This window comes from Trichosurus vulpecula, chromosome 9 (assembly GCF_011100635.1).
Source record: "Trichosurus vulpecula isolate mTriVul1 chromosome 9, mTriVul1.pri, whole genome shotgun sequence".
Classification (NCBI taxonomy): Eukaryota; Metazoa; Chordata; class Mammalia; order Diprotodontia; family Phalangeridae; genus Trichosurus; species Trichosurus vulpecula.
In genome coordinates, this window is record NC_050581.1 from 99,087,641 (window position 1) to 99,106,552 (window position 18,912).

Genomic DNA, 18,912 nt, shown 5'->3' on the forward strand with positions numbered 1-18,912 from the left:
GCTGTTTTTGTGAAATAGCGAGTTCTTAGCCCAGAAACTAGATTCTTTGGGTTTATCAAAGATTAGATTGCTATAGTCATTGGCTACTGCAACTTGTGTACCTAATCTATTCCATTGATCCACCACTGTTTCTTAGCCAGTACCAAATAGTTTTGATGACTGCTGCTTTATAGTACAGTTTAATATCTGGTATGGCTAGGCCACATTCCCTAGCATTTCTTTTCATTAATTCCCTTGATATTCTCGACCTTTTGTTCTTCCAGATGAATTTTGTTATTATTTTATCCAGCTCTGTAAAATAATTTTTTGATAGTTCAGTTGGTATGGTACTGAATAAGTAAATTAATTTTGGTAAAATTGTCATTTTTATTTTATTAGTTTGGCCTAACTGAGCAACTATTGTTTTTCCATTTGCTGAGATCTGACTTTATTTGTGTGAAAAGCATTTCATAATTGTGTTCATATAGGCCCTAGGTTTGTCTTGGCAAGTAGACTCCCACATATTTTATAGTGTCTGCAGTAACTTTAAATGGAATTTCTCTTTCTGTTTCTTGCTGTTGGTCTTTGTTAGTAATATATAGGAATGCTGAGGATTTATGTGGGTTTATTTTAAACCCTGCAACTTTGCTGAAGTTTTTTATTATTTCAAGTAGTTTTTTACTTGATTCTCTAGGATTCTCTAAGTAAATCACCATGTCATCTGCAAAGAGTGATAACTTACTTTCTTCTTTGCCCATTCTAATTCCTTCAATTTCTTTTTCTTTTCTTATTACTAGAGCTAACATTTCTAGTACCAAATTGAATAATAGGGGTGATGATGGACATCCTTGTTTCACCCCTGATCTTATTGGGAATGGATCTAGCTTATCTCCATTATATATAATCCTTGCTGATGGTTTTAGGTAGATGCTGCTTACAATTTTAAGGAAGATTCCCTTTATTCCTATTCTTTTCAGTGTTTTTTAATAGGAGTGCATGTTATATTTTGTCAAAAGCTTTTTCTGCATCTATTGAAATAATCATATGGTTTCTGCTAGTTTATTTGTTTGTATGATCAATTATGCTGATAGTTTTCCTAATATTGAACCAGCCTTGTATTCCTAGAATATATCCTACCTGGTCATAGCATATTATTCTCTTGATAAGTTGCTGCAATCTTTTTGCTAATATTTTATTTAAAATTTTTGCATCAGTATTCATTAAAGCAATTGGTCTATAGTTTTCTTTCTCTGTTTTGATTCTTCCTGGTTGGGTATTAGTACCATATTTGTATCATAAAAAGAATTTGGTAGGACTCTTTCTTCACCTGTTTTCCCAAATAGTCTATAAAGTATGGCAATTAATTCTTCTTTAAATGTTTGATAGAATTCACCTGGAAAACCATCTGGCCCTGCAGATTTTTCCCTAGGGAGTTCACTGATGGCTTGCTCAATTTTTTTCGAGTTGGGGTTATTTAGATATTTTACTTCCTCTCCTGTTAACCTGGGCAATTTATATTTTTGTAAATATTCATCCATGTCCCTAAGGTTGTCAAATTTGTGGGCATAATTTAGGCAAAGTAATTCCTAATTATCGTTTTAATTTCCTCTTCATCGGAGGTGAATTCACCTTTTTAATTTTGGTACTGGTAATTTGGTTTTCTTCTTTGTTTTTAAATCAAATTGACCAAAGGTTAATTAATTTTATTGTTTTTTTCATAAAACCAGCTCTTAGTTTTATTTATTAGTTCAGTAGTTTTCTTTATTTCAAGTTTTATTGATCTCTCCTTTGATTTTCAGTATTTCTAATTTGGTATTTAATTGGAGGTTTTCAATTTGTTCTTTTTCTAGTTTTTTCAGTTGCATGCCCAATTCATTGATCTCCTTTTCCTCTATTTTATTCATTTAAGAATTTAGAGATATAAAACTTCCCCTAAGAACAGCTTTTGCTGCATCCCATAAATTTTGGTATGTTGTCTCATTATTGTAATTCTCTTGAATGAAGTTATTAATTGTTTCTCTGATTTCTTCTTTGGCCCACTCATTCTTTAGGATTATATTATTTAGTCTCCAATTTTTAGTTTATCTTTGCATACTCATTTATTACAAATTATTTTTGTTGCATTATGATCTGAAAAGGATGCATTGACTATTTATGCCTTTCTGCACTGGATTGTGAGGTTTCTATGCCCTAGTACATGGTCAGTTTTTCCGTATATGCCATGTACTGCTGAGAAAAAAGTATATTCCTTTTTATCGCCATTTAGTTTTCTCCAGAGGTCTATCATATCTGCCTTTTCTAAAATTCTTTTTTTTCTTTTTTTTTAATTTTAAATTTATTTATTTAACATATTTAGTTTTCAGCATTGATTTTCACAAGAGTTTGAATTACAAATTTTCTCCCCATTTCTACCCTCCCCCCACTCCAAGATATCGTATATTCTGGTTGCCCTGTTCCCCAGTCAGCCTTCCATTCTGTCACCTCACTCCCCTCCCATCCCCTTTTCCCTTCCTTTCTTGTAGGGCAAGCTAAATTTCTACACCCCATTGCCTGTGTATCTTATTTTCTAGTTGCATGGAAAAACTTTTTTTTGTTTGTTTTTGAACATCTGTTGTTAAAACTTTGAGTTCCAAATTCTCTCCTCTCTTCCCTTCCCACCCACCCTCCCTAAGAAGTCAAGTAATTCAACATAGGCCACATGTGTATCATTATGTATAACCCTTCCACAATACTTATGTTGTGAAAGACTAACTATATTTTGCTCCCTCCCAACCCATCCCCCTTTATTGAATTTTCTCCCTTAACCCTGTCCCCTTTCCAAAGTGTTTGTTTTTGATTACCTCCACTCCTCATCTGCCCTCCCCTCCATCATCCCCCCCCCCTTTTTAATCTTCTTCCCTCTTCTTTCCTGTGGGCTAAGATACCCAACTGAGTATGTATGGTATTCCCTCCTCAGGCCAAATTTGATGAGAGCAAGATTCGCTCATTCCCCCTCACCTGCCCTCTCCCGTCCTCCCACAGAACTGCTTCCTCTTGCTACCTTTATGCAAGATAATCCACCCTGTTGTATCTCTTCCTATCTCCCTCTCTCAATATATTCCTCTCTCATCCCTTAATTTGATTTTATTTCTTTTAGACATCTTCCCTTCATCTTCAATTCACCCTGTGTGTGCTCGCTCTCTCTCTCTCTCTCTCTCTCTCTCTCTCTCTCTGTCTCTCTCTCTGTGTATATATATGTGTATATATATATATATACACACACACACACATTCACTTATATATATACATAAACATATGTATATATATATATATTTGCATATTCCCTTCAGCTACCCTAATACTGAGGTCTCATGATTCATACACGTCATCTTTCCATGTAGGAATGTAAACAAAACAGTTCAACTTTAGTAAGTCCCTTGCAATTTCTTTTTCTTGTTCTTTTTCTTGATTACCTTTTCATGCTTCTCTTGATTCTTGTGTTTGAAAGTCAAATTTTCTATTCAGCTCTGGTCTTTTCACTGAGAAAGCTTGAAAGTCCTCTATTTTATTGAAAGTCCATATTTTGCCTTGAAGCATGATACTCAGTTTTGCTGGGTAGGTGATTCTAGGTTTTAATCCTAGCTCCATTGACCTCCGGAACATTGTATTCCCAGCCCTTCAATCTCTTAATGTGGAAGCTGCCAGATCTTGGATTATTCTGATTGCGTTTCCACAATACTCAAATTGTTTCTTTCTGGCTGCTTGCAGTATTTTCTCCTTGATCTGGGAGCTCTGGAATTTGGCGACAATATTCCTGGGAGATTTCTTTTTGGGATCTATTTGAGGAGGTGATCGATGGATTCTTTCAATTTCTATTTTGCCCTGTGGCTCTAGAATATCAGGGCAGTTCTCCTTGATAATTTCTTGAAAGATGATGTCTAGGCTCTTTTTTTGATCATGGCTTTCAGGTAATCCAGTAATTTTTAAATTATCTCTCCTGGATCTATTTTCCAGGTCAGTGGTTTTTCCAGTGAGATATTTCACATTGTCTTCCATTTTTTCATTCCTTTGGTTCTGTTTTATAATGTCTTGATTTCTGATAAAGTCACTAGCTTCCACTTGCTCCAATCTAATTTTTAAGGTAGTAGTTCCTTCAGTGGTCTTTTGGACCTCCTTTTCCATTTGGCTAATTCTGCCTTTCAAGGCATTCTTCTCCTCATTGGCTTTTTGGAGCTCTTTTGCCATTTGAGTTAGTCTATTTTTAAGGTGTTGTTTTCTTCAGTGTATTTTTCAGTATTTTGGGGGTCTCCTTTAGCAAGTCATTCACTTGTTTTTCATAGTTTTCTCGCATCTTTCTCATTTCTCTTCCCAATTTTTCCTCTATTTCTCTAACTTGTTTTTCCAAATCCTTTTTGAGCTCTTCCATGGCCTGGGACCAGTTCACGTTTTTCTTGGAGGGTTTTGGTGTGGGCTTTTGCACTTTGTTGACTTTTTCTGGCTGTATGTTTTGGTCTTCTTTGTCACCAAAGAAAGATTGCAAAGTCTGAGACTGAATCTGGGTGTGTTTTCTCTGCCTGGCCATATTCCCAACCGACTAACTTGACCCTTGAGTTTTTCAGCGGGGTATGACTGCTTGTAGACTAAAGAGTTCTATGTTCCATGTTTGAGGGGGATGTGCCAGCTCTGCCACACCAGCACTCCTCCTTCCCCAAGAACCCCCAACCCGGACTGGGCTTAGATCTTCAGCAGGCTGTGCACTCCTGCTCTGATCCGCCACTTAATTCCTCCCACCAGGTGGGCCTGGAGCCGCAAGCAACTGCAGATGTAGCTGCCCCACCTCTGCTGCCCTGGGGGTGGTGGCCAAAGGGAGAACTCCTTCCACTCCCATAGCTTTTCCCATTAACCTTCTCTGCTGTCTTTGTTGTGTGTGGGTTGAGAAGTCTGGTAACTGCCGCAGCTCCCTGATTCCGGGTGCTAGGGCCCGCTCCTCCTGTCTCCTGGTCTGGTTGGTCCGCGTTGCTTATGGGCTCTGCTCTGCTCCTCTGCGCTCCCAGCTCCCAGCTCCGTGTGGGATGGACCTCACCCAGAGACCATCCAGGCTGTCCTGGGCTGGAGCCCTGCTTCCCTCTGCTGTTTTGTGGGTTCTGCAGTTCTAGAATTGCTTCAGAGCCATTTTTATAGGTTTTTGGAGAGACTCTGCAGGGAGCTCATACTCGTCCCTCCTTTTCTAAAATTCTATTCACATCCTTAACTTCTTTCTTATTTATTTTGAGGTTAGATTTATCAAGTTCAGAGGGGGTGAGGTTGAGGTTCCCCACAAGTATTGTTTTGCTGTCTGTTTCTTCCTGTAATTCCCTTAATTTCTCCTCTAAGAATTTGCATGCTATAATACTTGGTGCATATATGTTAAGTAATGATATTGCTTCATTGTTTATGGTGCCTTTTAGCAGGATATAGTGTCCTTTGATATCTCTTTTAATTAGATCTATCTTTCCTTTTGCTTTGTCTGAGATTAGAATTGTAACCCCTGCCTTTTTTACTTTAGCTGAAGCACAATATATTCTACTCCAACCTTTTTTCTTTAGCCTATGTGTATTCCCCTGTTTTGAATGTGTTTGATATAAACAATATATTGTAGGATCGTGGTTTTTAATCCATTATGCTATCCACCTCTGTTTTGTGGGAGAGTTCATCTCATTCATATTCACAGTTATGATTACTATCTGTATCTTTTTCTCCATCTTATTTCCCCCATTTATGCTTTTATTTCTCTCCTCTCCCTTCCATTCCTCACAAGTTTTGCTTTTGACTGACTCCTTCCTCAGTTTACCCTTTCTGTTGATTTCCCTCCTTTATCTTACCCTTTTCCCCTTGCTACTTCTTCCCTCCCTTCTGACCCTCCCCCACTTTTTTCCTCTTACTCCTCCTACTGCCTGTAGGACAAGTTTGATTTCTGTACTTCTCAGAGTATGTTGTTGCCTTCTTGAACCGAATCCAATGAGAGTAAAACTCAAATATAGCTCTTCTCTCCCCTCTTCTTTCCCTCTACTATACTATGTTTTTGTGCCTCTTCATGTGATGTAATTTACCCTTTTCTACTGCCTCTTTACCTCTTCTCTCAGATCCATCCCTTTACATCCCTTAATTATATATTTTTTGTTGTTATATCAGTTATTTTATACTGATATCCACAGTCTATGTATATCCCTTTCAATTGTCATAATAACTGTACTATTCTCAAGATTGATATATATATATATATATATATATATATATAAATATAGATATAGATAGATAACGTATATAAAACAATATGATCCTATATATGGATATAAATAGTTTGCCCTTATTGATTACCAAGGTTTTTTTTTCCTGTGTACCTTTTTATATCTCTTTTGAGTTTTGTATTTGAAGATCAAATTTTCCATTGAGCTCTGGTCTTTTTTATCAGGAAGACCTAGAATTGTCTTGATTTCATTGAATGTCCATCTCCTTGCCTGAAAAATTGTGCTCAATTTAGCTGGGTAGTTGATCCTTGGTTGTAGTCCAAGCTCCTTTGCCTTTTGGAATATCATATTCCATTTTCTCCTGTAATTTAATGTAGAAATTGAAAGATCCTACATGATCCTGACTGTAGTTCCATGATATTTGAATTGTTTCTTTCTGGCTGCCTAAAGTATTTTCTCCTTTACCTGATAATTCTGGAATTTGGCTATTTCTTGGAGTTTTCAATTTGGGATCTCTTTTAGGGGGTGGTTGGTAGATTCTTTTGATGACTATTTTGCCTGCTGGTTTTAGGATCTCAGAGCAGTTGTCTTTAATGATTTCTTGGAAGATACTGTCCAGGTTCTTTTTTTCATCATGGCTTTCACGTAGACCAATAATTCTTAGATTGTCTCTCCTAGATCTATTTTCCAGGTTAGTTGTTTTTTCAATTAGATATTTCACATTTTCTTCCATTTTTTCATTCTTTAGATTTTATTTGACTGACTCTTGATGCCTTATAGTGTTGTTAGCTTCTACTTGCTCAATTCTAATTTTTTTTATTAAATTTTATTTTACCAGAACACAAATACAAAATAGAGAAAAGAAACAAAGACATATCATAAACTTAAATATTGAAACTTAAATATAACGTAAGAAAGAAAAAAAGCATGTTATGTGCATAGCAGAACATAGGAGAAAAAGAATAAATTTCATTTCAAGAAAGCCTGTAGGATAAGTAATACACCTTGTGTAGAGAATTGCCCATCTTTGCTTCCTTGTGTTTTCTTTTGTTATTTGTTGTGCATTTTTAACTTTGTTCTTTTTTTCCCTTACCTCCACCCCCCAGAATGCTCCAATATAATTTAGATATTTCTTGATATATACATACACATACACATACACTTATACTTATATACATGTGCATATAGACATATACTTTCCCAAACATAATCTACTCCTAATCTTTTTTTTTTGTGTTTGTACATATCTTTTGTTTCCTATCCTTCCTGCCTCCTCTACTTTACTTCTACCTGCTACAATGCCTTCCTATTACTTGCCTACCCCCCCACCTCCACCAGCCTCCCTGCCCTCCTATTACTTGCCTTCCTCCCTCTAAGGATCCATCCCCTATCCCCCCATTTCGAGTCATCTAAACTCCCTTTACCTATTCCCCCATTCTCCCCTCTAAAAATCCCTCCCTTGTCCTCTCCCCCCTCACTAAACACCTACAATTTTATTTCTTCTAAATTTAGAAGACTTTTATACTCTTCTAAATATGTATGTATTGTTCCCTTTTAAACCCATTCCCGATGAAAGTAGGTTACCAGAACTACCAGCCCTCCTCCCCCATCCAAATCCTCTGTATCCTTTCTTGCACCTCTTTTGTATAAAATAGTTACTGCTTTTAGCTTTTTCTAAATGGTTTTACTTTTTAAATTCATATCATAGTCAGGTTTATCCCCCTCTTTCTTATAAGCTCAACAATTATTAATAAGAATATTAGGCATACATTTTACATTTTATATTATATAAAAGGTAGGCAGTCTGTTAAATCTTCTATAAGTTCTTTTTGGGTGAGTGACCATTTGATGTTGCTCTTTATGTATTTCTTTACTTCAGTATCTTCCTCTGAAGATGAACCCCGGTCATCTTTATTCCTGTAATAGGTTTCTATGGTTGGATTCTTTCTTCTTTTCCTCTGCATTTTTTTTGTAGTAATAGCTTGATTTTTGTATTCATCTCTAGCCCTGGGGCATGGGAACTGGTGCCTCTTGCACCAGATCTTTAGTTCTCTCCTCTAACCTGGAACCGAAGTCAAAACTCCAACCTTGTGTAAGTGCCCACAGCCAGAGGCTTTCTACCCCACTGCTTCTGCATTCACGTGTGCTGGTTCTTTCTTGCCCCCACCACTCCTCGCAGCACGGTTCCCGCAGTCTTCCTGGGCCAAACGCATAACTTCTCTCGCTATCCCGGGGTGAAAAGTTCCAGTGACTGGGGCCAAAGCAGCCTCTCAGACCAGCTAACCCTCCAGCTTGCTGCTAGTGGCTTAAATGCCTTCCCAGCTTGTTGTTAAAACAGAACCTATCCTGGAGGTGTTTACTCCTCTCAGGGACCAAACCTAGGCATGGGATTTTTCTTCAGATCTCCTCAAACTGTCCCAGGAAACCCAGGTTGTGCCCCTATGTTTCTTTGTTTCCACCCACACTTTGCCCTTAGGTGCTATTTTAACTCCTTTGTGGGGGAAAATCTTAAGAGCTTGGAATTTTCTGACCTACTCAGCCATCTTCCCATAATCCTCTTGGTTAATTATAATTTTGTTGTCTTCATTTCGCTTCTGGGCTTCCTTTTCCATTTGGTTTATTTTACTTTTCAGGTCATCATTTTCTCTAACTAGATTCTGAATCTCCTTAGCCATTTAGCCAGTTTTACTCCTTAAAGTTTTGTTTTCATCAGTGAATTTTTTTTTCCATTTTTTCTCTTACCTCTCTAATTTGATTTTGAAATCCTACTTGTGTTCTTCCAGGAATGCTTTTTGGGCTTGAGACCAGTTCACATTCCCTTTTGAGGTTTTAAATGTGGGTATAGTGTCCATGCTGTCCTCTTCGGAGTTGGTATTTTGATTTTCCTTGTCTCCATAAAAAGAATCAGTAGTCCTCACTTTCCGAGCATTCTTCATGTTGGTTAACTTTTTCCTGGCTTTAAGGTGGATTTCTGCTTCTGGCGTTCAGGGGACTCTGTCCCAGGCTTCTTTCTGGGAATTGTGAGCATAGTTATTGGCTTTGTGTGTTATGGCCTCTGGTTTTGTGAGGTGTGGGAGAGGGGTCATCTGGCTGCTGGAAGTCTCCTCTTCCCTTAGTGCTGTGGTACAGCTTTTTTCTGCGCTGATGTCTGATGTCTGCCACTTCCTCTAGCTGTGTGAAGGCACATCTGGAGTCCTGGTGTTGACAGTTGCTGGTTCGCCCTTCTGAGGCTCAGAACTCCCACTGTTCTGCTGAGGTGGGGCCTACTGGGACACCTCTCTTCCTGCACTAGTCTCCTTCCACCACCACGATAAGGGCCCTCTCCCCAACTTCTCAAGCTAAAAGGCTACTGAAGCCCCACTTCTGGCTCTTCTGTTTCAAAGTTTCTCCCAAAGGAGTATGTATTATCTGGTTTAGGGAGGGAGAGGGATGAGAGCTGTTTTAACTGGCCATTATGGTTCCCGGAAGTTCAAGAAGGTACATTTCAAACCTTTACACTGCTGGTTGCAAGCCTCTGGAGTAGTTGTTCATGCAACCGCAGGTGCTGGGCTGCTTCTTCCTGTAGCTCTGACAGACTCCTGTCCTGGGTTGGGGGGCCTGAGGATCACTGCCAGTTTCACATGCCCAGCATTCTCTCAGCCTGGATCGCTGGCTGATTTCTGCAGCTGCTTCAGCTTTGGTGTGGTGCTGTGCAGCTCCATGTGCTGGGTACTCTCCCAGCCCACAGATCCATCCTGTAGACCCTGAGACCTCTCCTGGCTTGGAAACTTGCCACACTCAGTCTACTAGTGGCTTTTAACTTTCTCAAATCTGCTCAGATTCACTTTTTTAGAGGTATCTGACAGAATTTGTGTGAGAGCTCCTGTAAGATGCTGTTTTCATGCCGCCATCTTGGCTCTGCCCCGCTAACATAATGTTAAGATGCATAAATTTCCTTCCCTGAACTGATTTAATTCCATCACATAAATTGTGGTCTAGTTTCTAATAATAATAATAATTATTGTTTACAATATCATTATATTCTGTTTTTATGATTTTTTGATCAATTTTTTATTTATTCTCTGTTTATTCCTGTACTTTAAAAAATTTCCCTTACTTAATTTTCATTGTTATGGTTTGTGAATGATATTTTAAATAACTATACTTTTAAGTAAGACTATGTGTTTTCTATGCCCTTGCAGGTAAGAGCTTTTGGTAACTGTGCTGTCTCATGCTGAAAAATATTGATGATGTCTGAGATTATCTGTTAATCATCATGATAGTTTCTCAAATTTTTTCTAATTTTCTTTTCAGATTCATACTTTACCTTTTTTTTGTTTGATTTGTCATGTTCTGGAAAAGGCACTTTTAAATTCTCCATAGTTATTTTCTTTGCATATAAATCTCTTAGCTTTTAGTTAGTTTTTGTTTTAAAAAATAGTTAAAGCAGAGTCAGGTGGTCTCTATTTTGGTGTATGATATTTACTATTAATATTGTTTCATAATAAGTGATACTTTTATATTATGCTCTTTTTTGTCTCTTGATAGATTCTGTTTTTATCATTTTTTTATTTGAAGTATGATTACAACTACTACTTTTGTGGACTCAGCTGATTGAGAATCATTTGTGTCCCAGATTCTTACTTTAATGGTGTGCTTGTTTTCTTTTTTAAGTGTGTATCTTCTTGGCTGAACATGGATAAGTTTTGTTTTCTAATCCATTTTACACCCCTGCAATTTTATGGTTGAATTTAGTCCGTTATATTCAAGGTTATAATTAAGATTTTTTTTCCCTGCCATCAAAGCCTTACATGACCTTCAATATATACACATCTTTAATTTTATTTGGTATTATCGAGAGGAAAAGGAGGGGTCAATATAAGCATTTATTAAGCACTTACTATATTCTAAGTACTTTACAAATATTATCTCATTAACTCACATGGCAATCCTGGGAAGTAGATGCTATTATTATTCTCACTTTATAGTTGAGGAAACTGAGGCAGACAGAGGTTGAGTGACTTGCCCAGGGTCACGCAGCACCTAGTAAGTTTCTTGAGGCTGGATTTGGACTCAGATCCTTTTGACTCTAGACGCAGACCTCTGTCCCCTGAGTCACCTAGGCCCCCCCCCCCCCATTAAATTACCTTAAAAATATCAGTAGCAGATATCTGTAATTGACTTGTTTAGTTTGTAACAACCTATTCTTTTCCTCACAAACACACAGTCCCCTCCCATGTCATCAAATGAAAGTATAGTTTCTAAATGCAATTATATATTGGATAATTGAATTTAATAAATATTATTATAACAAAGTCAGATTTCAGATGTCAGTGGAGGCACAGTGTGGTAGGTAGATTACTAAATTTAGACTCTATATGGTAAATTGTTTAATACTAGTTTTGACACTAGTAGTATGATTTTGAATTCTGAAACTCAATTTCCTTAGGTTTAAAAATGGGTACTTGTACAGATTTGTGGGTAGGACAGTTACTTGTTCAGAAGCACTCTGTGAATATGATATATTTTCATAATCTGCATAAAATGATTTTTTTAAAGTTTCTTATCTTAGCTATGAACAATGGGAAGATGAGGAAACTCTAGTTATAACATTGGCTTTAACAATACTTTTCACTTTTTTCAACAGAGAGAATCAGGATCACAACAGGAAATAAATACCCTTGTAGAAAAGAAAATTGCTGTGGATGAAGAAAATGTTTTCTTAAAGAAAGAATTGAGTGACTTACAGAAGAAATTTAAAGATCAAAGTCAAGAGCTTAAGGTATATTGACTTGTACATAGTTTTATAGGATTGTAGCTTTGAAGTCCTTCTTTAAGCATTGTCAGCCTTTGTGGCACAGAAAGTGACAAGCTTAGAGGAAAAATTGCCTTAGGCCTTCCTGTATCATAGAGTTTTCTTACACACAAAACTCTGGGAAATCTGCTTTAAAGCTAAGAATCTAAGCTTTATAACTTTCAAATAAATAGTTAATGATGGAAATGGAGCAAAGAAAGTAGGAGTGTGAAGATGTGGCTTCTTGTAATTAGATTCTGATGGGACTAGCATTATTAATTGATAAAGCCCAGGTCTGGGAGGATATGTCTATGTGGGTCTCAAAAATAGCTGGGGACAGCATCAAAGGCAGATTGATCAATTAATGTGCTCTTTGCAAATGTGTGCTCATCAAAGCTGTCATCCAGTTAAAAAATATGACCCTTCCACCTGCATGAAAAGAGGCCAATAAAAGTACACAGGTGACCTTGGCCATCAAATATAGAAAGCTGCTGTGATGGTAAAACTGTACTGCTTATATGGGCTAATTGCCTCTCACTTTTGTTGTTGTTATTGTTGTTTTCTTTTGTTTTTTGGTCCTCGTGGTACTGTCTGCAGAACACTAAGGAGAGGGTACAGAAGAAGGAAGAGAAAAACGTACTAATTATCGAAGAGCTAGAGGAGGAAAATAAAGAATTAAGTATACGCTGCAGTGAACTGCTAAATGATCTGGAGAACCTGAGGAAGCAGGAAACACAGTGGAGAAGAGAAAAACATGACATTGATTGCAAAATGAAGGTATGAGATGGAAATGGACATTGGGTTCTTGTTTGAGCTCTAACTTCTCATAGGCAGTTTCGTGACATGTTATTTTCTTTCAGTAAGAAGTTATATATTCAAATCTACCAGCAGGGACTGACATTCATTTATATTCCTTCACTTAAGACCCACAGCTTTTTAAAAATTGATGTTGCAAAGCAGGAAACTGACTTCAAATAAGTCATCCTAAAATGTAATCATTAAAAAATAAAAGCTGTTGCATTTTCAAATAAAATATGGTTTGAAAAACATATTTAGAACCATGTGTTTTGAGTTTTTTCATTTATGGTTTAAATTCATAAATAATACTAGATTGCATTGGACTAGATAGTTTTAAGATTATATATTTCTCAAGTCCATTAAAATTTCCAATAACACTAAAGAGAACAAAAAACCAAGTGTAATCAGTAACAACAAAATTTTTAAATCCTGCTTATTATAGTTCTTTTTGATCTTAAAAGGACTCCATTCTTAGGGAGATATCTTGTAAAAAATTAAAAGTTAGTACATTAAGTCTTTATCATATTGTCATTTTCTTTTTCACATTATTAAAATTATATTTATTTTCACAGATTTATTCAAGTAAGCTTCATTTTTAGTTTTTTTATTTTCAAGCTCATCTAAAATTTGTGCTTTAACATAAATTTAGTCAAAAGAGTCTCAATAAAATTGGTGCAAATTTGGGTAACTGTTCTGTGGTTGTTCAGATGAAAATGTATATGTTTATTCAAACTTACTTAAAGTGTATATTTTTAAAAAATAATCTTACAATGTTGTTTATAGTGAAAGGATACACACACATACATATACTTATATACTTATTCATGTATATGCATACTTAAATGTATACATGTACACACATATATAACATGTATGAGGTATATTTATGTTACAGTAAGGCCAAGTTCTTGAGAGTCCCTGAATGATTCTTTTAGAGCAAGTTGAGTACTTAAAAACTTAAAAACTCATTGTCCCCTCTTTATTATCAAGCCATGACTAAGGTATGGAGAGAATATAAAGAGTTGGAAAATTATCAATTATTCACACTTGTGCTTTTTTCTTTATATAATTCATTAATTGAACAAATTTATTAATTACCTTCTTTAAGCAGAGCACTCAAAAGCAACTATAATATAATTCTTTTGTACTCAACCTGCGTTTTCATTTGCATAAGGACCTCTCAATGTGTATTTCTATTGTTGCAGATCTATATCTTCTCTGTAATATATCTTCTTAGAAAATTGCCTGGAGCATTGAGAGGTTGGATGACTTACTCAGGGGTCACACATATATATTTTAAGAGGAAGGACTTGGACCCATTTCTTGACTCCAAGGCCAGCTCTCTATGCTCTGTGTCATGCTGTTTTTTTTTCACATGATGCTCAATGCATCAGAAACTGCCATGTGTAGTCTGAGTGAAATAGTTGTTACCAAGGAGGGAAGGCTTCATGGAGAAAGGGGCACCTAAGTTTTAAAGAACGGATGGGAATTTAATAGGTTACTAAAGAGAAGGATGGTCTTTGATTCATAGGACATAGGATACACAGAGGTGTATACATATAAGGCAATTGATCGCAATGTTAGGTTTTTTTGTTTTTATCCAGGGTGGGGTTTAGAGGGCAGAGAGTAATTCAGTTTGGCTGAAGCATGGAGTGGAATAATTTTAAAGAAGTGTAGATTATATAGGACCTTGAATACCAAGTAATTAAACTTCAACTTTGCTAAGTAGACATTAGAGAGCCATTAAAATTTTTTGATCAAAATAGTGATAGGACTAGATCTTTATTTAAAAAAAAGATTATGTGGAGGATGAATTTTATGAAGTAAAAGTTTTAGATAGGCAGTTTAAAGGAAGTTTTTGTAATATTCTGTGTGAGCAGTAATGAGGACCTTTATGAGGGTTGAAACAGTGGGAATAGTGAAGAGATGCATATGGAAGGTGATGATGCTACTGCTTGTAATAGTAATAGTAATCATCATAGCTCCATCAAAGTCCATCCCATGCTTTGGTTGTGAGGAAGGAAAGGATTAGGTAACAACAAAGTAAAGAAATGCCAGACAAGAAGAGTCTTTGAGCTTTGAAACCACTATAGTATTTGTAGAGGCCTTACAGTAAATCCTTAATCATTGGGAAATTAGCCTCTTGTGATATGAGTGGATTGAGTAAGCGACTCAGCCAGAATGACGAAATTACTCCTTAGAATCTAAGAAATGGTGCAGCATGGGACGGCTTGACATGGAAGGCAGTAGTGCCTCAATAAGACAAGAACCATCAGAAAAAAAAGGAAATTCTAATATTTTGAATGCTGAAAGTGTTTCAAGGCAGATGGTGATGACCAGGAAAGTGGATACATGAAGAGGACTGAATACTTGAAAACATTTATACAGTATAAAGTTAAACTGTGTACAGTACAATATGCTGTACAGTATAAAAACAAAACTGGAAACAGATGCTGCTCTAGTTATAGGCAAAAGTTTCGTATGGCTTTGCTTTTTATCAGTGGTACACTAAACATTAAATCATGCATCAACATATTTCTAGCCACAGAAGGGTATTTTAAAAAACATTACCTTAAAACCCAGATTAGGGGAAATAAGAGATAAGACAGAGGAACCACTAAAATTTGAAGAGGGAAAAGTTGGAGACCCTGAGGTCATTGAAAATCTCCACTTAGTGCAAACTCTAGAAATCATAAATAAATGCATGTATGACAAAACTAGTACTGAGATTTTTATGATTTTGAAAATTAGGTAGGCATATTTAGACTGGAATTCTCTAAAGATCTTTTTTCAGTTTGATGACATGAATCCATCTAGCAGATCAACTCACAAAAGCTAGCATCTGCTATAATTATCATGAACGAATGCATTCTTCTACAATATTTGATAGAAAATATAAAAAGACATGCACATAATCAACTATACAGTATCCAGTGCCTTAGTAAGAACCATGGGAAGGATGATGAACCCCCAAAAAATATCCCTAAGCACAGGTGTCAAATATGACCCCAGCAGAGCTGTTAAACGTCTGTAGAATGGTTTTCAAAGATTGTATCAACATTTAATTGGTACATGCAATAGAAAACTTGAATTTCATATTACCCTATTTAATGCAATAAAATGAAATGTAGAAAGAAATCAGAAAAATAAGAACATATCAACAATTTTGGATTAGTTTAATCAACAATTGAAAAAAGGTTAGTTATAGCTAGCATTTATAACATTTGAACTTAGGTCTTCCTGACTTTTTTAAGTCCTATGTCTATTCACTGTGCTACAGATCTTCCCTAGGTTAAAATTTATACAAAGTAAAAGCAAAGAAGAAAATAATCAAACATTAATCAAAAACTTTATTAAGGAGGTTGAAAAGAGAAAGAAACAAAAAGAAGGAAAGGAAGAAAAGAAGGAAGATGTGGAAAATTTCTGGATGTCTATAGTCTCAAGAAGCCTAGCACAACAAAATTGCGATTTGCAAATTGGATCAAATGAGAAAAAAAATTTATGCATCATTAATGTAATGAATGACAGAAATTTCACCTAGGGAGTTGCTAAAACTGGCTTTTTTGCAAAACTAGAAAGTGGTAGAACTGGATAAATTCCATAATTATTGGTCATAATCACTGTTATTATTATTACTGTTTTAAATTAATTACCAGTAAGGCTCTTCCTCCTAAATGCAGGTGTAACACAGCCTTTTTTTTTTTTCCAAACAGGAGGCATTACATATTTATTATCAAAAGATGAAAACATCTGTGACCTCTTTTAAGACAGGCCAATTATATGTTTATGTATTTAGTACAAAGTATTCAAAACTTGTATAACTAAAAGTGGCTAAAAGAAAATGATATATTAGCTAAGGAGCAAAAAGAGTGTGCTTCCTATAAGAAAATGGGAAACATATCTTGTCACTTATAGAGACAAAGCCTGTCTAATGTTTCTTGTCAGCAATATCCTGAGTTTCAAGTTACACAATAATCTACAACAGATCAGTGCAGAAAAATTGTAAGAAAAAACTTTATTTGTAAACTAAATTAGGTGAAATCTCAATTAAAGCTAGGAAGGGATATCTTAAGATCCTATAGTCATTGACAATGTTCATTTAATACAGAATAGTAATGAAACAAATAGAAATAATGATGTTAATCACTTGTGTGATTTTGAAAAGGAGATAGGCATACTTAAGAATTTTGAGAAGCTTTTTTTTTAGTTTTATGGAACAAATCTAACTAATTGATCAATTATACTAAAGAATAACTCAACCCAGGTGATAATCTGCTTTAGTCATCATGATTGAATGCATTTTCCTACGATGATTGAAAAGTATAAAAATATTTCAGTACCTACAAAGAGCTGTGGATAGGAGGACCTTATATAGTCTTGCTAAGAAGCATAGATGAAAGTTGGAACTGTCTAGGAATATTCCTAGTAATAAGTATCAAATTCTACCATAACAGGAACTCTGTCCCTAAAGTGGGGTTAAGCCAGTTATGAAATGTGGGTCAACATTAAGATTTGGCTAGGAAGTCTAAAATCTTTTTGTTGTTGTTCAGTTGTATCTTTATGGTCCCATTTAGGGTTTTCTTGGCAAAGATATTGTAGTGGTTTGCCATTTCCTTTTCCAGTTCCTTTTACAGGTGGGGAAACTGAGACATAAACAGTGTTAAATCACTTGCCCAGAGTCAAACAGCTAGTAAATATCTGAATTTAGATTTGAATTCAGGTTTTCCTAATTCTAGGCCTGGCACTCTATCCACCGTGCCACCTAGCTGCTCATCTAAAATCTTGGAAGCTGTAATTAAGAAACCAAACCAGAGATTTTGGTTCATGGTAGGATAGAGCTATGGTTCAATATTTGTGGAATTCTTCATGTTCATTTTATAGCCACCTAATATGAGCTCAGATCCCTGATCTTTTCCTCAGTGTTCTTGGTTTGCTTCTATCTGGCATGTTTCAGATTGAAAGTGAAGACTAGATTACATCTTTGCTAGACACGTAGTTTGATTTGACAGCAGTCTAGTTTCTTCTAATTTTAGTTGCATTGGTTTTGTTTGTGCAAATGACTGTAAATTTATATAATCAAAATTGTCTGTTTTATCTTCTATGTTACTCTCCATCATTTGGTCTTGAACTCTTCCTCCAGGTAGAAATTTTAAAGGTGTTTTCTTCTTTGTTCCTTTACTTTGTTTCTGATGTTGTTCTTTATTTCTAAGTCATGTATCTTTTTTTGAATTTATCTTAGTATATAGTATGAAGTGTTAGTTTGTACTAAATTTCTGCTAGACTGCTTTCTAGTTATCCTAGCAGTTTTTATCAGATACTAAATTCTTTGGGCAGCTAAGTGGCACATTGGATAGGGTGCTGGGCCAGGAATTACGAACACCTGAGTTCAAATTTTGTTTCGGACACTTACTAGCTGTGTGACCTTGGGCAAGTCACTTTACCCTGTTTGCCTCAGCTTCCTCATCTTTAAAATGAGCTGGCAAAGGAAATGGCAAACTGCTGCCATATCTTTGTCAGGAAAACCCCAAATGGAGCCATGAAGAGTTGGGCATTACCAAAATGACTGAATAACAACAAATTCTTGCCTCAAAAACAGGATCTTTAAGTTTATCAATAACAAGGCTGCTATATTTATTTGCTTCTGTATATTGTGAAACTAATCTGTTCCACTAATTATCCTTTGTATTTCTTGCTTAGCATCAATTTAGTTTGATGAGTACTACTTTGTAGCATAGTTTTAAATCTTCTACGGCTACTATTTTTTTTCATACTATTTCCATTAAGATTTTTGATCTTTTGTTCCTCCAGGTGAATTTTGTTGTTATTTTCTCTAACTCTTTGAAGTTATCCTTTGGTAGTTTGATTAATATACTGAACAAGTAAATTATTGTTGTGTATTTTCAGTTGTTTATGCATCTATTAATATAATCATATGGTTTTTTATTGTTACTAATATGTATTAATAATATGTTGACAATTGTCCTAACATTGAGCTAACTTTTTATTCCTGATGTAAGTCCAGTGTGGTCACAGGGTAAGATTTTTGTTAAATATTGCTGTTAGTCTCTTCATTAATGTTTTATTTAAAAATTTTCATCAACTTTCATTAGAGATATTGTTCTATAATTCTCTTTCTTTATTTTGACTCTTCTTGGA

General features: G+C 35.7%; 1 protein-coding gene across 1 annotated transcript in view; it reads left to right on the forward strand.

The window, feature by feature from the left end:
• CNTLN (centlein) overlaps window positions 1-18,912 on the forward strand; it is a 440,159-nt gene that overhangs the window by 124,012 nt on the left and 297,235 nt on the right. Inside the window, exons 5-6 of the mRNA XM_036739595.1 lie at window positions 11,812-11,946; window positions 12,568-12,735. Coding sequence (XP_036595490.1) covers window positions 11,812-11,946; window positions 12,568-12,735 — 303 coding nt within the window. The remainder of the gene's footprint in view (window positions 1-11,811; window positions 11,947-12,567; window positions 12,736-18,912) is intronic.